Source organism: Sinohyriopsis cumingii, chromosome 6 (genome assembly GCF_028554795.1).
Source record: "Sinohyriopsis cumingii isolate HCF-2022 chromosome 6, ASM2855479v2, whole genome shotgun sequence".
NCBI classification, from domain to species: Eukaryota; Metazoa; Mollusca; class Bivalvia; order Unionida; family Unionidae; genus Sinohyriopsis; species Sinohyriopsis cumingii.
Genome location: NC_142966.1, coordinates 57,652,464 through 57,668,017, shown reverse-complemented (window position 1 = coordinate 57,668,017; position 15,554 = coordinate 57,652,464). Strand labels below are relative to the sequence as shown.

Here is a 15,554-nt window from a genome sequence, read left to right as displayed (position 1 = left end):
TATGCCTTTTACTGTTATGTCATTTGGTGGACCTCTGTCTGCATGGGTTCGAGTCTCGGATTCAGCCAGTGTGGGTATGTGAGAAAGCTTGCCAGTAGCTTCTTGTGGGTCAGTGGTTCTTTCCGGGGTTTTCCCGGGTTCTTCCTCCACCATTAACACTGGCCGCCATGTATAGCCTATCGTGTGCTGAAAAATGGCATTAAACCATGCAACAACAGCAACAACAATCATTTGGTGGTAAGGTTGTAGCACAGTGTTCTGTAAAACTACTGGTACATTTTTTTGGCAAGAATGTGGCATAGTTCTGGCAAACCTTTGGTACAGTTCTGGCACATTTCAGGTTCACACGGGTAGGCTTGTGTCACTTTTCTGGTACACTTTTGGTTTAGTTTTGTCAAAATGTGCAACGTTTTAAGTGAGCATTACATTTTAGTGAATTTAAGATTTAGCAAACTAATTTTGGCTAAATCATAATCAAGCTAAAATAGATGCTAAAACTATCCATATGACCATTACAAAGTTTGTTTTTATTGTCACTCTAACAGTACAGTAAAATTGAATCCATATTGTGTTTTGAAATACTGAGTTTTTAGTTTAACACAGTCTAATTAGAATTGAGATTTCTGATGTAAAAGAGATGTTCATGCTTTGTTGAACATTTGATTCACCAATCAGATTAAAGCTTTCATATTTATGAAAGTGAATATCATTCATGACATAATGTTCCTAATGGTAACTCTTGTTCATGCCATTTACAAGTCCAGTCTAGTTAGAAACTGCTCAGACTCAGATCTGCCATGGCACAATGCTTCTTCTGATTGGGGTCTATGCAGTTTGTTAGGAGTAATCAGTAGAACAAACAACATAGATTCTGATTCGCTGGCACATTATGTGACAAAAGATCAAGGCCTATTTTGTTTGCAGTTTGACTCTACTTATAAGCATTGTGTATATGGTATAAAATGCAATACTTTATCTAAAGGTTACTAAAAATACATGGACAGGGAATTCCAAATTCCAAACATTTATCAGTGTGTGTCAGATCTACTTACTATAGGCACGTCACAATTTTAATCAGATAAAAGTTGGCAGGACTAAAATGGATCAGTTTATACAGTTAAATCTATCAATAGCGACCACACATGAGAAAAGGCATTACTGGTCCTTGTACACAGGTGACTTCTGTACACAGGTTCACCTTTCAGTATTGATTTTTAAAAAATACCATCTACCAAATATCATCTTTAATATTATTATTATTATTATTATTATTATTCTTATTATTATTATTTAAAGATTTTTTTATTGGCACCATTGAACAAAATCATGAAAAATGTACATGTTCTCTCCAGAATGTATGCTCAACACAAATATACTGTATCCTCTTTGCTTTAATCCATCCTATATGTTAAATCATATCTGACTTTAAATAATCATTTTTCTTAATTTGTTGTGTGCAGCATGACAAAACACTTAACTTCTTTACTAATTGAAAGCTTTCATATGACTGTAAAACAGAGGACTTATCTCAAAGATGTTAGTGAAGTGGAAAAAAAGTAAATTTTTTTTTTGAAAATGGAAGTAGTTTATGTGTGATACTCTACAAAACTTTGCTTATTTGGGTAAAGAATAAATTTATTTATAAAGATCTGATAAGAACCAAGATACAAAAGCCAAACGTTAAACATGAAATGTGATCCAGGCAGCTGTGGTGTGCAATTGGTGTAAATAAATGGACCAACTCTTTTGCTTTGAATAAGACTAATTTAAGTGATAAAAATAAATACACCTTCTGTAAGGAGGGAATAGAACAAATTGAGCACTTAATCTGACAGTTTCAGTTTCTGAGCGTATTTGGAAATATTTGTAGAATGGATCCAAACTTACGATCCACATTTTACAATTACATGAAAGATGTTTTTATAGGAAATATTGACTTCCTAATTATTTGTGTAAAATATGTTATCTACTGAGCATATTGTACATCAAAAATCCCAAATCTCACCTATTATAAAAATTGCATTTTATCTTTCAAAATAGCAGGAAAATATGATGCCAGAGTGAATAACAGAAGTGATGAGTTTAAGAAAAAGTGGACCCTTTTGTCAACTTTTGGTTTGATTTCTTTGTTTTTCTTTACATTTACATCAAACAAACAAATTGGCAATGTTAAACATGCTGGGCTTTGTGAATGAGTGGTTCTTTATGTACAATATTTGTGTGTGTGTGTGTGTGTGAGAGAGAGAGAGAGAGAGAGAGAGAGAGAGAGAACATATATAAATATCAGGATGGAGAATAACTTTAAACTAATGCCCCATATACCCATTCAGATGGTGATGTAGAGGAACATGTCAAGTCCTGACAACTTATGTTGAATTTTTAAAAAAATGAAAGTGAAACAGGACTGACTCTTTGGTCGGCCACTATCAGTTAGGCTTTGAATCAGCTCTTCACACTTCAGAAGCAATATCTGGATTTGTCAGTTGCTTACCGGTAGCTTACTGAGATCAAAAGAAAGTCCATTTTGAGAGTTCTGTGATGAATAGGGGGAATCAAAAGAAGCCTTCTTTGGCTATTTTCAGTGACCCATGAACTGAAACTTTACCTGCTTTTACAGACAAGTTTTAAATATTGAATGACCACTGACCCTAATTAAAAGGAATGGAACTTTTATCTCCTCAAAAATGAACTTTTATTTATCAGAGATCACTTACATTCACAGGCAAATAGTTGAAGATATTGAACTATACCTGTCACACCAGGACAGAAGGCTACTTTCATTTCTGTTGTGTTAACATAAGATCTTTTCCCAACAGTTAGTAAACAAATTACTTTCCCACTAGTCAGTAAACAAATTACTTTCCCACCAGTCAGTAGTCAGTAAACAAATTACTTTCCCACCAGTCAGTAAACAAATTACTTCCACCCTCTGCCATAATGATAAAAATCTGCTCTGCTTTCAAATTTAACATATTGACACCATCAAGTTACATTGACACTGTGATTGAGTACACTGAACACAAAATGTTTGCACACAGATTGGCATGATATTCTGTGGTCTAAACAATGCCTTCCTCATGAAGTAAAAGTTTAGTTTGCATAGACTGACTGGTAACCGTAGATATGCTCCACTGATTGTTTAAGACAGGGAGAAGGCATTTTTTGGTTAGAAAATACCTAGTTGTTGATCACAGAAAGCCAGTGACCATTAAACACATATTTATACAGGAGATTTTCCAGGCAGAATGGCCATTGTGATTGGGTGACTGCTATGTTAAGGTGACCAATAGGTTAGTTTTTACAGTACTTGTTGAACCAACTAAACTTGATAGAATTGTTGTGAAGAATAGCAGGTTTTTATTCTTCTTTAAAATTTTGGCTTAAATCCTCTACTGGAGGTAAAGGTGATGTGTGTGTGTGGGGTATCTAATGTAATGGACAGATCCACTCTTACTATGATCTGGTACCCAGTTTTCTGCTGTGCTCATTTGCTACAGAGACAAATGGTATGGAGTAATGAAAGTTTCCAACATTCTGCCCACAAGACTTGGCAAGTTGTGTGAAAGTTCAGTTCAAAACAAACAAATAAAAACGACATCTTCTGTACATGTCCTGAGTGTTGTGTTTGAGCAAGTTTTGAATAATATCCATGTCGCATAAAATTAAGAACTGACCCCACAAATCTTTACAATTTACATATGATTCATTGCATCTGATTGGCTGAGATAACCATCAATGTAAGCCATTGTTGCATCAGCCCATACTAGTCATTTGGGTGAGGAATAAGAGTGTGTTGTGACTGATGAGCAATTACAAGTCTGCTCTTACTGCTGATCCATATATGATCCATACCTGATCCATATCTGATCCATACAGCTGAGTGACATTTGAAAATCTGGTTCAAGCTTCCATAGGCAAACTTTCATGACTATATTCTATTATTTTGTTATCTGCACAACAACATAATTTCAGGAACACCTTTTCATTCACAAGAAAGATGTTTTCCTGCCAACAGTTTTGAATGAGGTTTTGAGTATATGAAATATAACATAATTTTCACAGGATAGACTTTTTAAATCATACTGTATTTTTAGTTTACTTAACTGATTTATTTATTTAACATTGTTTATTAACTAAATATATAGAGTAAGATTGAAGTTAAATATGCCAGATGAGAATTTGGTATCCATGCAAGAGTATTATTTTAAATATTTCTGATAATCGTTTTTCTGCCAACTAATAATAAGACAACTAATAATTAAACAATGCAAGAGAAAGAGGATTATAGAAATTATCTTGTGTCACATGGTTTTGATAGAAGAAAATCAAAGAAATTTTTGCAGGAATACAGTAAGTCTTGTGCAACATATTACTGTCATTGATCTCAAATGTATGAAAACTCTCATTTTGACACAAGTTAAATATAATTTTTTTATATTCAATCATCTTCAAAGAAGCATTGTGATAAAGTCTGTCCATTGTGATAAAGTCTATCCATCCATTGTGATAAAGTCTGTCCATCCATTGTGATAAAGCCTGGCCATTGTGATTAAGTCTGTCCATCCATTGTGATAAAGTCTGTCCATCCATTCTTACAAATGTTTGTCAGACACATGAACTTTAGTACTTACTTTGTCACCATTGTTACAAATATCTTGTGGGTTTTCCTGGGTTCTTCCTCCACAATTAATACTGGCCTCCATGTATAGCCTATCATGTGCTGAAAAATGGCATTAAATCCTACCACAACAACAACAGCTACAACAGATATCTTGCATCATTCAAAATTAGTTACTAAAAAAAAGTGAAACAAAAAATAACTCACTTTTTCCACTAAAATGACTTTAATGAAGCTACGGTATCTTTGTTATACATGTTTTTTTTACACACAGATTTCAGTTGATTTAAATTATGACAGGGAGTTTGCTTGTGGTACATTTTGTAACAAAATTATGGTAAACAATTCTATTTTAAGGCAAAAATGGGCAAAAGAACACCAGTAGTGGCACACTTGAGACAAGAACAGTGTGTTTGAAATATTGGCCAAGAGTATGCCAGGAGTGGCACACTTTAGACAAGAACAGTGTGTTTGAAATTTGGCCAAGAGTATGCCAGGATTGGCACACTTTAGACAAGAACAGTGTGTTTGAAATATTGGCCAAGAGTATGCCAGGAGTGGCACACGTTAGACAAGAACAGTGTGTTTGCTAAAGTGGGTCAAAAGTATGCCAGTAGTGTCACACTTATAACAAGTACAGTGTGTTTGAAGCATTGGCTAAGAGTATGCCAGGACTGGCACACTTTAGACAAGAACAGTGTGTTTGAAATATTGGCCAAGAGTATGCCAGGATTGGCACACTTTAGACAAGAACAGTGTGTTTGAAATATTGGCCAAGAGTATGCCAGGATTGGCACACTTTAGACAAGAACAGTGTGTTTGAAATATTGGCCAAGAGTATGCCAGGACTGGCACACTTTAGACAAGAACAGTGTGTTTGCTAAAGTGGGTCAAAAGTATGCCAGTAGTGTCACACTTAATACAAGTACAGTGTGTTTGAAGCATTGGCTAAGAGTATGCCAGGAGTGGCACACTTTAGACAAGAACAGTGTGTTTGCTAAAGTGGGTCAAAAGTATGCCAGTAGTGTCACACTTATAACAAGTACAGTGTGTTTGAAGCATTGGCTAAGAGTATGCCAGGACTGGCACACTTTAGACAAGAACAGTGTGTTTGCTAAAGTGGGTCAAAAGTATGCCAGTAGTGTCACACTTATAACAAGTACAGTGTGTTTGAAGCATTGGCTAAGAGTATGCCAGGAGTGGCACACTTATAACAAGTACAGTGTGTTTGAAGCATTGGCTAAGAGTATGCCAGGAGTGGCACACTTTAGACAAGAACAGTGTGTTTGCTAAAGTGGGTCAAAAGTATGCCAGTAGTGTCACACTTAATACAAGTACAGTGTGTTTGAAGCATTGGCTAAGAGTATGCCAGGAGTGGCACACTTTAGACAAGAACAGTGTGTTTGCTAAAGTGGGTCAAAAGTATGCCAGTAGTGGCATACTTGTGATGCATATTTCTGGCACCTTGATTTATGTGCTGCAACTTTGCTGCAACTGACCAACTTTTTTAATTTCTGTAAGAGATAACAATGGATTTTGTCACTTTCATGCCTCACTATTTCTTTCTCTCTCTCTTTTAGCTACATTTTGAAGTATGCAGCATGTACAAAACACATTTCAATTATTTTACCAATATAATTTTTGTTACTGCTGTTATTGACATTTATTGGAAGTAGCCTTTAAGGGATATCATGATTATAAAGAGATGATGAAACCATGAAAATTTCACTTTAAGACAATTATTCATATGTATTTCTTTTGATTTGATAATTTCCCTCGGACTAGCAGATACAGTAGCTAACTTTCTTGTCATTTTCACAGCAGTGGTAATTTTTTTGAAGTAGCCACAGCTGTGTGCAACTGTCATGCATCCTTTGTATTGCAACAGAGTGTTACCAGTTCAAGGCATTGCACGCACTTAGTGAATATTAGGGCCGCTCCTATTGTGTGTGACTGGTACATTGTTGCATTTGGAAATTACTTAAAATGTTTTGCCATAAATTTTCTTATGTGGTGGACAAAATAACCGTTTTTGTCACAATTGTGTTTGGGGTTATCAGCAGTGACTAGGTATGTAGGGATGGGTGATTATTAGAAGCTATAACTTTAGATGCTGAAATAGGAGGATTGTCAGATAATGGGGTTATTGGAAGAAAATGGTATGTGTAAATTTGTTCCCCTTTAATATATAGTAACTGTTAATGCAGTGTTTTGTAAGATATAGTTCAGCAGTCATTTCCTTCTTGTTTCTCTGGTTACAGGTACCCGAGGACCTGCAGACAGACAACTTAAGTTTAGGAGGAGAATATGAACCTAGTCCAGATAACCTAGATGCCCCATTTGACGATCACAGAACAACATTAGAGGTCAAGTTCTCTAAGGTGATAATTGGCACTCTATTGCCTTATCAAAATTAATGAAATAATGATATTTTCTGTTTTCGTTGACAAATTGTGAGTTTTATTGTGTTCACCTTGGTGGAAGCTGTATCTTGTGATCACTTTAAAATGCTTGTAAATGGGTCTGTCCATTTGCCCACATGTCCATCTGTCTACATGCCGACATGCAACAAATACTAATCTGAATATTGCAGTTTCTGTAGTAAACTCATTGTTAAAGTTTTTACTTGTTAAATCAAACATGTGGGGAGGTTATCTATATTTTACTGAATAAATAGAACTTATTAACAATATATCCTCTTGAAGTCATATTATCTGACTCGTTTTAAACTTGTGATGATCTCCTTTTAAATACAGTGAAGCCTGGTTATCTTGATTATGTCGGGGGTGTAAAAAAATCGTTGACATAACCGGGTCCTGAGATATCAGGGTTTAGTTGACAAATCTACTGGAGAACAATGATTATGCATCTGAAATAACGAAAATGAGGAGTTTTGTCTCTAAAAACAAATGACATTTCTAATGAACAATAAAAATAACAATTCAACCATGCAGGGTTGCATAAAAGATTGGATGTCTTTTAAATGAGATGAAGTAACAAGTCACATATTTACAACACTTACGTTACTGCAGCAATGTCAGTGGTTTAAAGTTGTTTTTATTTCCCTGTGAATAGCCTCAACCCTTTGGTAGCCTCAGCAAGACAATGATTTTCTCACTGTCCTAAATCTAGACATGAGGTCTCTAGCATATGGCCCACAAGCCACATGCGGCCCGCCAAACTATATCCCGTGCCCCCAAAATGATTGGTGTCACAAGGTGCCATGATAGATAACAAAGGTGGTGCAGTCCTTGGGCCATCGAAAATGCCCCATGTGGCCCTCAGGGTTGTTTGAGTTTGACCCTTGATCTAGGCTAGTTTAAGTACATGTACATGCAGGACTATACTTTAAAAAAAAAGTATTTTCATTTGTTGGAGTTGACTTGTGACTAGCAGCAAAATGTAACTGACCAATATTGTGCATCAGAATCAATCACTGTTGTTGATTGTCAGAGTCTCCTTTACACCAATGTATTCCATTTTTTACCAGTAAAAGTTGCCTCTCCACCGGAAAAATATGACACTCAGTATTCATGTACCGACAAACTGTAAAATGTGTTTCAAGTCTTTAAAGTTTAAACTGTCTCAACATCATGTATGAAGCTAGCTTAAGCTTATTCCATTCGTCCAGTTGTAGTCCCATATCCCTCCCGACTTTGATCAGTGACCGTCGGCAAGAACACAGCACCAGAAGGAGAGTCAGCTAATCTCTTTGATTAATTGCAAGACTTTGATATTCAAGATAAAAACAATACAAATGAAAGCACTCCTTTTTCTGTTTCATAGACATTAATCCTCTGTCCCTTCCTGCTTTCTTCTGTTTGTGTTAATGAATGTGTAATCATGGCACAGCGATTGACAATTTTATTTAAAAAATACTGGGTGCATTGGATTTTTTTTTTTACAATACCATTAGTGCTTTTTTTAAAACTCTTGTTAAAAATAAATTAATATCCAAGTATTTGTTGTTTTTTTTTAAGGGGTGTGGGAGGGCACCAGCTTAGTTTGGAATTTTGCGGGTGTCTATTTATAGATTATTGTGAGTCATGTGATCTAGCCATGCTGAAGATGAAGCCTTACACTGGCACCAAGCATGGAAACACTTTAACTATTACTGTATTCATTTTAAAATATTGTGCAAGACAAATTAGGTATTTTTAGCTAAATTTAATGATGTTAACCTGATAATTTTTCGAGTTACAGATAAGATCAAATTTGCAATGCTGTGTGGAATGAACTATATTGTCGTGGTGTTGACATTTGATAATGTCCATTTTGAATGCAGTTTCTATAAAGGTCAGAAATGCATTCATTTTTCAGTTTCCTAACTAAAAATTCTTGTTTGCAAGATAATTTACTCCACTCTAAGCAAGTGATGAGCTTGGTTGATTAACATTTGACCCAGTAAAATTTGGTCTTGTACTGGCTTTTTCCATCCTTGTCAGTACGGGGTAGCAGTAATAGTGGAAATGCCTGATCATTTCTTGCAAAAGTTCTCTGAGTTGGATATTAAAAGTTGCATTTTGTCGAATTAAGCTGGTTCACATGTTGCTTTGGACCAAAACTTATGTCCGACATAATAGGGTTGTCGATATAACAGGGGTCAAGATAAGCAGGGAAAAATTAGCATAACAGAGAAGGAATTTTTTGGGACTGGACCAAAACGCTCAACATATATGGGTTCTCAAGATAACTGAGGTCAAAGATAAGTGGGTTTGACTGTAATATAATGGCTGCATAAATTTGGCCACTAGATTAGCTGTATGCTTGTCAATGCCAGTCAGTGAACCTGAGATTTGTTAGGTTCGGTCAGAAGCTGTAAGAAGAGAACTCTTCAGTTGACTCATTTATGTTAATGGGGGTGAAGGTGGGGGTATTTATTCCTTTATGGACAGATGCAAAATTGTAGCATTATTTGGCTAATTTATAGTCCACTAGAACTACCATTTAGCAGTAATTGATGATAGTGGTCATTTGGTCCATTGTGTCTCTTTTTCGTTTTGCAGAATCCTGTATGGAGAGAGAGCTTTAAGTTTGAAGTGAGTGAGGAGGAGAAGTATGTGAACATATGCCTTTGGTGCAAAGTGCCACCAAAATTGGATAAAAATGAAAGAGCTGCCAAACCAGAAGTTCGAATCCCAATCGGTTATGTAAGTACTAATGCAATCTGCTCTTATTTGTTGAAGGATTGTGAATTTAGTATTTTTGGTGGAGTATCAATTTCTCCTTCTGATATGTTACTGAATCAAAGAATGCCAGGAGTGCATCCACTATCTTGCAAATCCAGCTTTCCCAATCAAAGACAAATGCTTACCATGTCTTTTGACCTGTTTTAACAGCAAATGTGATACAAAGTCATCTATCTGACAAGCTGAAAGTTAGATAAGACTGATTTCTACATGTATAGTAGGTTTGGTGCAAAATCCCATCCATCATCAATTACCTCTTCAGTTTGTTCCTAGTTAGCATGCTTTTGCATTGTATTGCTTTCTCTAATTAAAGGTACCAGTACCAGTTGGCAGGGTTAAATGTGGGTGTGGAAACACTTGAAGCTGGCTGTTGACAATAACTCCACTACTATAAACTGCATGAGGTGCAGTTTAAAACTAATCTTGCAGTGTTTGATAATCACTGGTCTGGAGATAGATGCGCAGCCATAACAGACAAGTAATGAAATTGGGCTAATGTGAGTCAAGAATACACACATGCCATCAGTATTGAAGCCAACACTATCTAAATTACCATTTTCCTAATTACCAAATCACTGGAGGTGGAAAGATCTGATAATCTGCACCACCACAGGCTTCTTAAACAGTCACACTGTAGCCATCATTACAGCACAATAACTAGAATGTACCATTATGACACAGAATGCTGAGCAGCCAACATGATACAGTTAATGTGGACCAGTCCTGGACTAACCACCGCAACATGTATACCCCAGTTATGGTTATGGTGATCATTCCCTTGATAATGCGTACAAGACTTTGGCACTAGACATCAGCCACGTTCAGTCCTTCTTAGTTCATGGTACAATCTGCTCTTTTTACATCCATGACTGGGTATAGTGATCTGTTTTTTGAGCAAACCCAGTTCTTGGGCCAAGATCCAGGTTGCATCCAGCAACAGGTAAAAACAGGTAAAGATAGTTCCAGATCCTGTTCTGTCATGGACACCAAGCAAAACTCACACTGGATTCAGTGAACCATCTTCCATTGCTATCCAATATGGATGACAGACACCAAACTGGTCCATCAAAGGTCTATACTCTCATGTAACTTAGTACCATCTATGGCCACCTGGTTCCCATCTTTGACCTTCAACAACGCTCATAGTGAACACTGAAATCACCATATCCCAGCATAGATAGACTCCCATGTTCAACAACCTGCCTTGTCAACTCAGCTGTTGCTACATTGGTAGGTGTCTTGTGGTCACCTAACTTTTCATAGTTGGAAGACTTGCAAGTACCAGTTTCTTTTTTAAATTTGGCAATGTCCAGAGGAGACTCAGTCATCTGTGGGTCAATCTCCAGACTTATGTCTACCACCTTCCATTCTGTCAGTGGTCTTGTACAGAATTCCCATATCTGTCAGTCCGTTATCCAAGAAAGACCTGTCTTGTTTAAAACAGCTCTTGCAGTCTGGTTGAGTTGCTTGTATTCTTTTGTTTTGTAAGGCAACTCAGCATCAACACTTTTCTTTTCACAAAGATATTTGACACAAAACTTCAACCTGGCTTTAAATTGGACACACAAGCCACTCATTTACACTGAAATTCCAGTTGTCAGCAGAGGCATTGCAGGCAGTCTTGTAAATGTCAAAACTATCCTCTGTGCATATAGTCTGAAATCTCAATATGCAAATACTAGTTGACAACATTGTTTACAACCATTCTGATGCACTAGGGAGTCAGTCATATGTATGACTTCTACGCTGAAAAGGGCAGATCAGCATTCAGTCTTACATGACATAGCTGCATTGATTAACCATGACCTTGAATAAAGAGATACATTCCTATCCACATCTGTGTTGCAACAAGAACATCATAAGGTCATCCTTATATAGCAGCTACCACCTTTCAGCCTCATAATGTACAGCCACATTGAGGAGATCAGGAAATAGGCAGCAAAGAGGCAAAGTTATGGCAGGCTCAGCAACTCAGAGTCCAGGCCTTAATTCTTATTAGAGACTAGAGAAGTAGAAATGAGCCATCTTAGGAATGTCTAATGGGGGAAATATTCACCAAGTTTTTTCCTTGTTGAGGGCCCAGTTTTAAACAGCCATTGATGAGACTTTGGGAAATGAGAACTTGTTTTAGTCCAGCAGCTCTCCCCATGAGCTTTCCAGCAGAAAATGATATGTTGCATGTGCTGCCATTTTCTGATCTCCCAATTGGTGGAAGACTTCAACATTTGGCCACAGAATGGGAGACACTCTGACTAGTTGACCTGTAGGTCTTGGAAATTGTCTAAGGGAACCACCAGATCACTTTTACCTGCTGTCAAGGGTTCTATTTACAAATATCAAAAAAGACCTAAGCAGAGCTGATGTTCTGCAAAAAGACAATACATTCTTATTATAAAAAGGGTGGTAGATTTTGTTCATAATGCTCTTCAGAGAAAAGGGTGATATACTTTGTTTATAACACTTACTTCAAAAAGGGTGGTAGATTTTGCGTTACAAAGCAGTGATGGATTTTGTACATAACTCTTATTATTACAAAAGAGTGATGGATTTTGTACACAACTCTTATTACAAAAAGGGTGGTAGGTTTTGTACACAACTCTTATTACAAAAGGGTGGTAGATTTTGTTCATAACATTCTCATTACAAAAACGGTGATAGATTTTGTAAATAGCTCATGTTACAAAAAGGGTGGTAGATTTGTTTCTTCATTCTTATTACAAAAAGGGTGGTAGGTTTTGTACACAGCTGTTATTACAAAAAGGGTGGTAGATTTTGTTCATAACATTCTCATTACAAAAACGGTGATAGATTTTGTAAATAGCTCATGTTACAAAAAGGGTGGTAGATTTGTTTCTTCATTCTTATTACAAAAAGGGTGGTAGGTTTTGTACACAGCTGTTATTACAAAAAGGGTGGTAGATTTTGTACACAACTCTTATTACAAAAAGGGTGGTAGATTTTGTACACAACTCTTATTACAAAAAGGGTGGTAGGTTTTGTACACAACTCTTATTACAAAAAGGGTGGTAGGTTTTGTACACAACTCTTATTACAAAAAGGGTGGTAGGTTTTGTACACAACTCTTATTACAAAAAGGGTGGTAGGTTTTGTACACAACTCTTATTACAAAAAGGGTGGTAGGTTTTGTACACAACTCTTATTACAAAAAAGGTGGTAGATTTTGTTCATAACATTCTCATTACAAAAACGGTGATTTTGTAAATAGCTCATGTTACAAAAAGGGTGGTAGATTTGTTTCTTCATTCTTATTACAAAAAGGGTGGTAGGTTTTGTACACAGCTGTTATTACAAAAAGGGTGGTAGATTTTGTACACAACTGTTATTGCAAAAAGGTTGGTAGATTTTTTGCATCAATCTTATTACAAAAATTGTGGTAGATTTTGTTCATAACACTCTTATTACAAAAAGGGTGGTAGATTTTGTTTGTAACACAAACTCATCAGGATTTTACTCTAGACTATGAAGTTTCAATGGCCGATGGCAAATTCTGACAGGCCATAGCTCTCTCAAAATGCATGTGGGCACTGATGTTCAGAATGGATATGTTGTATATCAGCACTGTTCAAGAGGGTGATTTCACAGTGAGCTTAGACCTAAAATATACATGCATTCATAGGTCTTTACTAGATTTCATGAGGTTGACATATGGGGAAACTGTGTACGGTTCATGGACAGTCATGTCACTCATCAAAACTACCACGACGTCTGTGATATTGAACTACCTGGTCAGCATTTTACAAAAGCATTAGGTGAGCAGTATTTATCTCAGGACATGAAATGCCCAGTTTCACTCTTTATTTGCTTTGGATATCTTGTCAACAAGAACAGTTCTGATCTCATTCCATCCGAGTATTTCATTTACCAGGGCATGGAATTGAAAATCTTCTTGAACCAGGTTTGTCTTGCTTCAAAATAAATGTTGAATATCATCTTGGTAGTGTCTGCCAGCCAGTTTGAGAAGTCAGTTCAATCCCATGTATTTGTTTCTTTGATCTTCTCAATTGATTTGGTCTGCATTTTCACAAGACCTCTGCAAATTATCTTTCTATCTCAGTCTTGGTTCATTCTTTGCCACCTAGACTAGATGATAAAAGGTTTGGACCACATGACGTTTCATCTGAGCAAATGACATGACCTCACTTGGCTTGCGATGGGTATAACACCTGATGGATCAACCACTGGGAGTCACAATCTGCATATTTGCCAGTACACGAGGCTGTGGTGCCCACATGACACTCTCCCTTCCATCCTTCCAGGCAATATTCTCAAGCTTTAGCTCAGAGATCTCAAAGGCCAAAACTTGACCCTAGGTGGGATCTATATCAGCAGTAGAATAGACAACCTCCAAGGGTCACTCATCAGCTTTGTAAGGACGTATGCTAGTCTACTTCTGGAGGTTCAGGAGCAAAATTATTTTCTCATCTTCATCAATATTGTTGACCATATCTCAACTCTAGCCTGCCCTGTATCTCATATGAAACTCAGAAGCTGCTTTGTATATGTTAAAATTCCAAGGCCAGGTCCTTAGTAAGGGGATGTAACTCCCTCTACATCTTACTTAATTGCTAATATATCGCGAAAGTATAACATTTTTGAAGAAGAAGCTCATTTTTGGGGGTACAGTATGTTTCTTCGAGGATACTTACCTAATCATATTACGCTCACACTCACCCAAGCCCATCACAAAATTGCATGCCTGACTGCTCCAGTAGTAACTGACATTTGATAGAATCAGTCCTTTTATCCAAGGAGAGACTAATCTCATCTGACTTCTGGCATGGCAGGCAGGTGACTTTTCAGTCAAAACAAGGCAAAAGATGTTGTGGAAGTCTTATCTAGCTTAGAAGGGCCGAATTTGTGGCAAAGTGGATGTCAGCTAAATGTATTATGATCTAGTAACATATTCAAAAAAAGATTTGATACCTTATGAATTTTACTCCAAATTTTATGGTTTTTTTGGTTCATTTATATGGTTACCTCAAAAAATGAATGTAAAGGTGCAAGGAAAGGTAATTCTTCTGTGGACACTATAACACTTACCCAGTGCACAAAATTAAGTACCAGCAAAAGTGTAATATTTTGCTAAAGCATTAAAAATGATGCTTACAGAAATAAATGAATTCATAGTATCCCATACATGTGATGCCTAAATTGCACAAAATCCTTGCTGGGTATTAGCAGTATCCCATATACATATGATGCTTAAATTGCACAGGTTCCATGTTGTTTTTTCTCTCAAAATTTGGTCTTTTGATCTGACAATTATCTATGTTGGATTTGTTTTAGTGGGGAATTTCTTGCATTGGCCTAACTAGACTGGACTATGGTTAAGTTTTTATTCGGTAGACTTGTAGAATTTGTTGAAAATCTAGTTATAGAGGTTCAGACCTCCGTGTACAAGGTTTGTAAAGTTTTAAAAAGTTTGATTTTTCAGTTTAATGCCAGATTAAATTTTTGTTTTGGTAGTAGCTAAAATTTAAGCTAGTACTTAAATTAAAACATTAGAAGCCATGGTAAAATCCAGGCTATATTAATGCTATCTTTGAGTTTCAGTTTTAGTAAAAGTGAAATTTGGAATATTAGTTATTCACTAGCACATAGCTTTTTTTTATTGTATTAAAACATGAAATGTTTCTTGTGTAACATTTTAACAATTATTGAATCTGTCTGATTCCATCATCCTGTTTCTGGTATATGAATTGAGTTTCTGGATGGATTATGCACAA

General features: G+C 36.3%; 1 protein-coding gene across 1 annotated transcript in view; it reads left to right on the top strand.

Moving 5' to 3' along the window:
• LOC149797019 (PDZ domain-containing protein 8-like) overlaps positions 1-15,554 on the top strand; it is a 118,503-nt gene that overhangs the window by 44,717 nt on the left and 58,232 nt on the right. The window contains exons 13-14 of the mRNA XM_089960697.1: positions 6,880-6,999; positions 9,625-9,768. Coding sequence (XP_089816823.1) covers positions 6,880-6,999; positions 9,625-9,768 — 264 coding nt within the window. The remainder of the gene's footprint in view (positions 1-6,879; positions 7,000-9,624; positions 9,769-15,554) is intronic.